This window comes from Musa acuminata, unplaced genomic scaffold, assembly GCF_036884655.1.
Source record: "Musa acuminata AAA Group cultivar baxijiao unplaced genomic scaffold, Cavendish_Baxijiao_AAA HiC_scaffold_184, whole genome shotgun sequence".
Classification (NCBI taxonomy): domain Eukaryota; kingdom Viridiplantae; phylum Streptophyta; class Magnoliopsida; order Zingiberales; family Musaceae; genus Musa; species Musa acuminata.
In genome coordinates this window covers 15,001-25,000 of record NW_027020457.1, presented here as the reverse complement: position 1 = coordinate 25,000, position 10,000 = coordinate 15,001, and the positions used below count along the sequence as shown (strand labels likewise).

At 35.6% G+C, this 10,000-nt stretch overlaps 2 protein-coding genes and 2 non-coding genes across 4 annotated transcripts in view; 1 reads left to right on the top strand and 3 right to left on the bottom strand.

Annotated features, from left to right (window-relative positions):
- The window catches only part of LOC135656619 (DNA-directed RNA polymerase subunit beta'-like), an 8,223-nt gene extending 7,371 nt beyond the window's left edge, over positions 1-852 (bottom strand). Inside the window, exon 1 of the mRNA XM_065175857.1 lies at positions 1-852. This exon is cut by the window's left edge and continues 7,371 nt beyond it. The gene's annotated coding sequence lies outside the window, so the exon portion shown is untranslated.
- Positions 1-10,000, bottom strand: part of LOC135656618 (DNA-directed RNA polymerase subunit beta) — a 17,764-nt gene that overhangs the window by 6,958 nt on the left and 806 nt on the right. The window contains exon 1 of the mRNA XM_065175856.1: positions 1-10,000. This exon is cut by the window's left edge and continues 6,958 nt beyond it; it is cut by the window's right edge and continues 806 nt beyond it. Coding sequence (XP_065031928.1) covers positions 1,346-4,570 — 3,225 coding nt within the window. The 5' untranslated portion in view covers positions 4,571-10,000 and the 3' untranslated portion in view covers positions 1-1,345.
- TRNAC-GCA (transfer RNA cysteine (anticodon GCA)) lies at positions 5,425-5,495 on the top strand. The gene has a single exon. It is a non-coding gene; the product is annotated as a tRNA-Cys (tRNA).
- TRNAD-GUC (transfer RNA aspartic acid (anticodon GUC)) lies at positions 9,145-9,218 on the bottom strand. Its single transcript has one exon. It is a non-coding gene; the product is annotated as a tRNA-Asp (tRNA).

Genomic DNA, 10,000 nt, shown 5'->3' with positions numbered 1-10,000 from the left:
TTGTTCTCTGATAGCACCTGCTCCTGTAGAGATTTCTCGATTTCGAAATGTCTCGAAGCCTTGGGTAGTAAAAAAAAGTGGTATGCTGTATTTCCGAGATTGGATTTCATATTCGAATAAACCTCGTAATCGTAAGAAAGTAGGTTTTTTCGCTATGGGCCTAGCAAAAGAAAAATCGAGATAGGTTCCTGTAGGATTGGATTCCCCCTTTTAAAATCGGACGTGAAGGTTTCCTTTCATCCGGCTCAAGTAGTTACCTCAAAAAGGGGATTCTTTCTTATTTAAAAAGTTTGTTCGAAAAACCCTACAAACAAAGAACTACTCCTTACTCAAGTTCCCACTAAGGACCAACGATTCATTCTTCTTTTTTTACTTTCATTTTCCGAATTACTTATGACAAAATAAAAATGTAGGATTTTTGAGTAGTCTACTTCCCGTCAAATGATGAATCCCCTTAAAAGAATACTTTGGGACTCGTAAGGGATTTACTTGTCTATATATCGTTCTATTCGATCCTTTAGGTCCCTACTCACCTCGATGGTTATCCCATGATGCCCCTTGAAGCATATATGCGATAGATAGACTTCTGTAACCATACTATATTTGCTTGCTTAAACGGAATCTCTCTATAAAGAAATGGAATAGCTGATTCCACAAAAAAGTGTTTTTTCACGAGGTATAACTAGCAATTCCTATTTATACGGAATCGACCATGGATCAATTCCCCTTGCATTTGGAAGTATTGAATACACCTATAATTCTGAGTTTCGTGTTACTTTTACTTCTCCCAAAACACATGTCAGAGCCGGGGGCACCCCAATCGGATTGAATGGGATGACAGTTTCTCAGTCCGAATCTGTAAAACGAAAATTTTGATCAAATCACACATCGCAGTATACTAGGCCTTCTAATTCCTTAAGGGGTTTATCTAAAAGATTCGCGATATAACTAGGAAGACGTTTCAAATACCACACATGAGTCACTGGACATGCGAGTTTGATGTATCCCATTTGATATCTTCGTATCCGAGAATCAACAAATTCCACCCCGCATTGTTCACAAAATTTCGGGTCTTCTTTTTCAGCTCCAATCACTCGATAATTTCCACAAGCACAAATTCCACTTTTTATGGGCCCAGAGATTCTTTCACAAAACAATCCATCTTTTTCTGGTTTATTGGTCTTATAATGAAACGTATAGGGCTTTGTCACCTCTCCAACTATCTCTCCATTAGGTAAAATTTTGTTGGCCCAAGCCTTTATTTGTTGAGGAGAAACTAGTCCAATTCGAAGTTGTTGATGTTTATACCGGTCAATCATAGAATAGAAATTCTGATTCATTCAGATCAAGCTTCCTTCCTATTAATCTGGAAGTTCTTCTCAGATACAAGGAAATGATTCAGTTCTAGAGCTAAAGATCGTAGTTCTCGAACGAGCAATCGAAAAGATTCTGGAGCATCTTCTGGGTTAGATACTCTTCCTCCAATGATCGTAGCACCAAGTACTTCTTGACGAGCTCTAATATGATCAGATTTATAAGTAAGCATCTCTTGTAAAATATGAGCAACACCAAATCCCTCTAGAGCCCAAACTTCCATTTCCCCTACTCGTTGTCCCCCTTGCTTCGCCCTTCCTCTAAGGGGTTGTTGTGTAACAAGTGCGTAATGTCCACTAGAACGTCCATGGATTTTATCATCAACTTGATGAATTAATTTTAAAATATAGGACTTTCCTATTAGAACAGGTTGTTCAAAAGGATTTCCTGTTCTTCCATCAAATATTCTGCTTTTTCCCGGATATTCGGGTTCAAATACCCATGGATTTTTTGTTTGCTTACTGGCTTCATATAATTCGGAAAACACTAGTTTTCTCGAAGCCTCTTGCTCATATCTCTCATCAAAAGGTGCTATTCTATAATGTCTCTTTAGCAGATCCCCCGCTAACCCGAGCGAGCATTCAAATATCTGTCCCACATTCATTCGTGATGGTACTCCTAATGGGTTGAAGACCATATCAACAGGTGTTCCATCTTGCAAATAGGGCATATCTTGTCTAGGCAAAATTTTTGAAATGATACCCTTATTCCCATGTCTTCCAGCTACTTTATCACCTACTTTGATTTCACGTTTCTGTGAAATATATACACGAATCATTTCTGAATTATAACAGGAACCCCCCTTTTTCCGGATCCATCTCACATCAATAACGCGACCTCTTCCGCCTATAGGTAGTTTTAGAGAAGTTTCTTTTGCAGTGGATACCTGAATTCCAAGTATGGCTCGTAATAATCTATCCTCTGGAGCATACGACGATTCGTTTGCTGTCTGAGGTGTTAATTTACCTACTAAAATATCACCTGTTTCTACCCAAGATCCCAGCATCACAACTCCATTTCTGTCTAAATTGCGGAGTAAATGAGCCTCTAGATGTGGTATTTCCTTAGTGATTCTTTCAGGTCCTTGGCTTGTCACATGAGTCTGAATTTCATATTTCCGGATGTGAAAAGAAGTATAAATATCTTCATATACCAGACGTTCGCTAATTAGTACTGCGTCTTCAGAATTGTAACCCTCCCATGGCATATAAGCTACTAATACGTTTTTTCCTAAAGCAAGTTCCCCCCCAACTGTAGCCGCACCGTCCGCTAAAATTTGTCCTTTTTTAATGCATTTACCCCGCGGAACCTGAGGTTTTTGATGCATACAAGTATTTTTGTTGGAACGTTGATAGATAACTAATGGAATACTTATACTTATAGTAGTGTCCCCATTACTTGATAAAATGATCTTGTGAGGGTCAGTATAAATGATCTTTCCCTCGTGTTCGGCTATAGCGGAAACCCCCGAATCCAGAGCCGTTTGGCGTTCCAGTCCAGTTCCAACAATGCACCTCTCGGACTGAGAAAGCGGAACTGCTTGGCGCTGCATATTAGAACTCATTAAAGCCCGATTCGCATCATTATGCTCGATAAAAGGAATGAGGGAAGCTCCAATAGAAAAATATTGGAAGGGAAAAATACTTCTAAGATGAATCTGTTCCCATGCAATAGTCAGGAACTCTTGACGGTATCGGGCTGGAACAACCTGTTCTTCCTGAATACCCCGATTCAAGGCCAAAGAATTTCCCGCTGCTACCATATAATATTCATCTCTATTTGGTGATAAATAAACTATCTGTGCCTCTTTTGATCTTTCAGATATTTCATAAAATGGACTCTCTATAGATCCCCAATGGCCAATCCTCACATGAATGGCTAAGGATCCAATAAGTCCAACATTGATTCCTTCGGACGTGTCAATTGGACAAATACGTCCATAGTGGCTAGGATGAATATCTCGTATCCGAAAACTAGCAGTTCGCCCCGTCAATCCTCCAGGACCCAAATAACTCAATTTTCGCCCATGAACGATTTGTGTCAATGGATTAGTTCGATCCAAAACTTGAGATAAAGGATGTAGGCCAAAAAACGATTCATAAGTGGTTGTTAATGAAGTTGAAGTTACCAAATTTTGAGGAGTCGGTATCAATTTATGCCGAATTGCTCCACATATAGTTCCTCGAACCGCATTTTCTAAACGAACAAGAGCCAGTCCGAATTGATCCTGTAACAGATCCGCTATAGAACGAATCCGTTTATTTTTCAAGTGATTCATATCGTCAAGTGTACCCATTCCAAATTTAATTCCGATCAAATGATCCGCAGCAGCCAATACATCTCGTGGTAATAAAAATGTATTGTTCTGAGGTATATCAAGATTCAGTCTCCGGTTCATATTTCGTCGACCAATCCTTCCTAATTCACATCTTTGTTGAAAAAATTTCTTTTGTAATTCTTTACATAAAGACTCAGAAAATACCGGATCCCCGCCTACACAAGCAAATTGTTGATAAAATTCCAAAATAGCATTTTCTTTTGACCCAATCTTTTTTTTCTCCTTATCATTCGGGAAAGACAAGAAAATTTCAGGGTAACAAACATTATCTAGAATTTCTCTTAGATTCGAACCCATAGCTGATGATAGAATTAGAATAGATATTTTTTGTTTCCTACTTACACGGGCCCATATCCTTGCTTTTCTATCAATTTCTAATTCCGATCTTCCTCCCCAATCTGATATTATTGTGCTGGTATAGACAGAAATTCCGTTATGGTCCAATTCTGAACGGTAGTAAATACCAGGACTTTGCAATATTTGATTGATCACAATTCTGTATATTCCATTTACTATAAAGGTTCCCAGGGAATTCATTAGGGGAATGTTTCCAATAAAAACGGTTTGTTCTTGCATATCTCTACCGGTTTTCCAAATTAATCCCGCGGGTACATATAATTCAGAAGAATATGTGAGTGATTCATACACAGCATCTCTTTCGTTTATCAAGGGTTCTACCAATTGATATCTTTCCACAAATAATTTAAATTCAATTTCTTGATCTGTATCTTCAATTTTTGGAAACTTATGAAATTCTTCCGTCAAGCCCTCATTAATGAACCTACAAAATCCCTCAAATTGGATCTGACTAAATCCAGGTATTGTGGACATTCCCTCATTTCCATCATTCCGGAGCATCTTAATCTTAAGTTTCCTGTTTATTGAAAAATCCCATTATTAGCTCACTATTTATCGAACCATACGGATCGATCTAGCAATGATGGAATGTATATTCTGTTTACTGAATCACATGAAATTTTAGCCAACTCCATATACCATATATGTATTTCATACGTATGAACGGAAATGAGACAGAGGAATGAAGAGCATTTTCGACGCAAGTTCGAATTTGCGACAGGTACAACAGGAACAATATAGAGTTTCCCTTTTTAGCATACTTAATTTTATTTGAGTTTCATTTCATGTTCAAAAAAAATTTCGAATTATTTTTTTGCTAGTAGAATATATAGAATATGATTGAATTGCGTAATAGGAGTAATATTTATTAAGTGCATGCCAATATAGCTATCTACCTGTCCGCATATCACATCTTTTATCGTAATTTCACTTGTGGCAACAGAAGTCAGGTCGCACTATATCATAATTCCTATTTTTTCTATTGCATATAGAAAATGAAAAAAGAAGGCACGACGATTCTCTATAGGGATATGGGATATGTACATAAGAGCGGTATCTGTGTAACAATTTCTGTTTTGAGGTTTACATATACACATATATATTGTTATAATTTATATTGTTATAATTGAAATTGAAAAAGATTGATTATTGAAAATAATTGATACTGAATTAGTCATAAATCAATTTGATTTTGTTATGCCATTAAGGAAACGCAACAATTTGAGATACAAATTGAAGAACCTTTCGCTAATTCAAAACAACAAAACAAATAGTTAATGGTTCCAATTTGCCCTGAATTTTTCAGTCTTTGACCAGAAATCTATTTTTTATCTTATTTGGATCGAATTTGGTTTGGCGACATGGCCAAGTGGTAAGGCGGGGGACTGCAAATCCTTTATCCCCAGTTCAAATCTGGGTGTCGCCTGATCAACAAAAAACTTGGGATTTCTTATTCTGCTGATTTAACTCGACGAATTCTGTCCCCGGAGAAGGAGAGGCAAAAGGATAAGCCTATCGATACTTTATTTTTAGAATCTGTAGTTCTATAAAGAAAGTCAATTTTTTTAAAGAAAGTCAATTTTTTTCTAAAAATCCGGGCTTTGGGTGTGGCCCAAACCGGTACAAATAGGGATGAAGTAAGCCTTACTTATTAATATGATTATGATTTTAATATGATTATGATTGGTTCGGACATTTATTTTATAAGTAGAATAAATAAATAGTGAAAGTAAATTCTGGGATTCAAAACTACGAAAGTAAGAGGTCGGAAATCTTGGTATCCAAAGGTTCCTAAAGGACACTCCATTTTTGCTACTAGGATTGAAGAAGAGATTGTACGAAAGACTATCAAGAATTCCTAATTATTTTACACTACCACCGTTGTGTCTACTGACTCTGTCTGGAATTCGATTGGATAGGCTGATGGGAAATCAATTTAGAAGTTGTGGAAAGGACTGAAGATACTTTGTATCCAGACTCACGAGAGTCTCTGAGTACTCAAACATTCAATCAGGATAGTTGGTCGGCTCTTATTGAGTAAAGAGTAAAAGTAAAAGTTGAAGAAACAAAAAAATTTCTTTGCCCGTGTAGGAATTTCTTTGCCCGTGTAAGATAGGGGGATTACGAAAAAAAGAAAGAATGTATGTAATACTGGTGATGGTGTCTCCCCATTCTTTCACAAAAAAAACAGTAAGGCTTAGATCAAATAGGAAATAGAGGTATCTGATAGATAGTTATCTATCTTGATGGTATATTTTGATGTCTTTTGCTTATGAAAAAGGGTAACAAACAATAGGTCTTAGTACTCCTACATGTTCCATTGGGATAGGAGTATTCCTTTGTTATTTCATTTTCCGAGAAAAGGTGTGTGTATTGTATTTATGCTTAATGCTTCCCGATTCTACCAGAAATCTTATAATCTTGTTACGAGTAGATTCATTGGATTGGTTCATCAATAGCCTTAAGTTAAGTCAGAATTCCATTTTGACTCTGCGCCATTGATTCCACTATGATTATTGATCAATAATGGAATAATTCCTTCATAGAGATAGGAGACATAATTTATATGGATATAGTAAGTCTCGCTTGGGCTGCTTTAATGGTAGTCTTTACATTTTCCCTCTCACTCGTAGTATGGGGAAGGAGTGGACTCTAGGGGTACTACTAATCGAGTAATCGATTGAGTAATTGAATTCTATCAATTGTTTAATTGATCGTTTTGCAAAGCTTTAAAAAAAGAATGTCTCTGTTTCAAAATTATACTGAAATACAGTAATGAATAAGAAAATACAATAATGAATAATAACCATTCGATCAAAGAATGAATGATTACTATAGTTGTATTTCGAAACCTAAATCTACGCATGATAGGAAATTTTTTCCAACCGAATTCTTCCTAAATATTCTATTTTGATAAACCAGCTCTTACCAGAATTATGGATATTACAAAAAGAAAAAATCTGAAATTGGTTTTTTCTTTTTTTCTTTATTTGTTTCCCTCTTTCTTTACTTTTACTGTTCTAAGAGAAGAGAAAGCCGTTCCGCTATTCTAATTATATTAGATTACGACAATACATACTTTCTATTGGAAATGACTAGTTGTTGTCCAAAGAGGTTCTACACATAATAAGATTAGATCTTTCTTCCGTTGAGCGATCCACATATCGCGCATTTCACCTTTTTTTTAGACTCCTAGAGATTTTTTTATGCTTTTTTTGACTCATCTCATGTCATGTTTAAGCATAAAAAATTGGGAAGGTCTACTCTATTAATCTACTTCTTTTTCAAATCTGAAGAAGTTATCATGGAATAGAACTCCGCAGATCATCTGTTAATAGATCAAGCAATGACTTCTTGAGATGGGAAATCTAAAAAAAGAAAAAGATTCTTTTCTTTGGTTTCGTTTTCTTTTATCTTTTTTTTTATTTAATTTATAGTAGAATATGCCCATACTCTTTTTGTCTTGCTCCATTGATTCCTTTGATAGATCTCGGGACCTATACCTATATATATATAAATTCTAAGAAAGCCAGGAATTAGAAGAGTTGGTCTTCAATTATTTTGAATTGATCGAAATCCACACAAGTAAATGTAGCCAAAAAAATAATAGAATTGGACTGTTATTTTGATGTACTATTTAGATATACATCTAATCTATGTACATACATATTGTATATTGACCTAGATATAGGCTTTCTCTATATAAAAGCCTATATCTGTATACAGTACAACTTTCTATGAAAATCATTAATAGGATAATAAATACTATACCATACTATCTCGGCTCAGATACTACTATCTCAGATACTTATTATCTCAGATACTTATGATTCCAGACAGATCATTTCATTTAAGACTTGGAGTTTGAATCCGTTTCTTTCATTTATTCAATCATTGATAAGAACTAATAAATCAAGTTTCAGTCAAATTAATCATTTTGACTGACTGTTTTTACGTAGATGATAAGTAAAAAGGCAGTAGGAACTAGAATGAACAGTGCAGTAGCAATAAATGCGAGAATATTTACTTCCATAATCTCATTGTTTTTTTACTTCGCAATAACTCGGGATCTAATCCCATAGAGATGAGAAATTTGATTCCTGTAAATTCAATGGGATGAATTGCATCCTGATGATACTGAATCGGATCAATATTATGAATAACAATATCTGATCTATCAAATCGATTCATCGTCGAGAATTGAATAGTATAACATAGGAAGATCCTTTATCCATACTAAATCTGAAATGGGATTCCTGATCCAATAAAGAATCCCATTGAATTTTCATCCTTTTCCACTTTTTCTTTTCTATAAATAACCCTACCGTCTTCCTTATATACTCCTCCTTCGTTATACTATATACATACAATTATGTACATACAATTATGAGGTATTATATGACTGGTATTCTATGAATCACACACAGATCCAAAGAGTAGAAGTGAGATGGAAAAAGGACGGGTTAAGTATAAAAGATCTAATATAATTCCAACAAATTTAATAAAAAGGAACGTTGCTTGGTCTTTTCTTTTATTTGATTAGTATCTCTTTCTTCGATTGGGACTGGAAGGCATACATCAAAAATTCAGTGTGCAATTTAAATGAGAATGAGATAGATTGTTTCCAATTAGTCATTGAGGATACACAAACAAAGTCGAAGCTAAAAAGGGTTGTCGTTTAACCTGACAAGTACTCTGTCGAGGTAATTATGTTAAGTTCATTATGTATTGTACAATAAACGAATACAATTTGCGTATGTACTCTCGGTAAAAATAGGAGCACTCTATTCTATTTCATTTATCAAGAAAATCGAAAAAGAAAGTCAGACGAGTATCTCTTAAAATACTAAATATAGGAATACCACCGATTGTACGAATCTATATATGTTATGTCTCTCCCTTATCACTCGGCACTAGTGGAAGAAATGGAAATTCCTGTATTTGTCTGATGATAAATGCGAAATGAAAAACAAAAGAAATAAGGATCTCCACTGGGGATTAGATCTTGCCCCCTGTCTCCTTTTTCACGGAAAATAGATAAATTCATTTCTCCATTCATCGGTCGGATCCTAGTTCGGGACTGACGGGGCTCGAACCCGCAGCTTCCGCCTTGACAGGGCGGTGCTCTGACCAATTGAACTACAATCCCAGCGAGGTGTATGGTATACATATTCTTAATGGTTTCAGAAAAACATTTTCTTCGTCGCGTTGTAACAGAGACACGAATGATATACTAACTGATATCATATACACATAGAACACATAGATATGGACTATAGTGAAAGTGACACGGATTACTAGTAACCTGTGTTTATTTTATTTTATTGCCAAAAATAGATAATCAACCTTTCATTGAGAAAAAACGATTTTTCCTTTCATAATCTTTGCTTTGATTAAGTATTATGAATCTAGATCGTTAGAAAGAAAAGATCAGAACGAATGAGAAAAACATGGATAGAGAAACAAAAATGGACTCTTTCTCTTTTACGGATCAGGTATTTTTGTTTCTGGGGGACAAATTGGTTATATCATTGGTTATATCATATTCATGGAGCGGCGAATTTTTGGGCCGAGCTGGATTTGAACCAGCGTAGACATATCGCCAACGAATTTACAGTCCGTCCCCATTAACCGCTCGGGCATCGACCCAGGAAGAATTCCTTCTAGGCTTATTGATAATCCATGATCAACTTCCTTTCGTAGTACCCCCAGGGGAAGTCGAATCCCCGCTGCCTCCTTGAAAGAGAGATGTCCTGAACCACTAGACGATAGGGGCATATCCGCCCAACTGTCATCATACTATGATGATAGTATGAGTAGTTTTTTGGAATTGTCAATATAATCTAATGATATGACTAGATCTGAACACTCTTTTCTACTTTTATGTTATGATTCCATAGAATTTTGTTTTGGATTTGATGGTTCATGAAT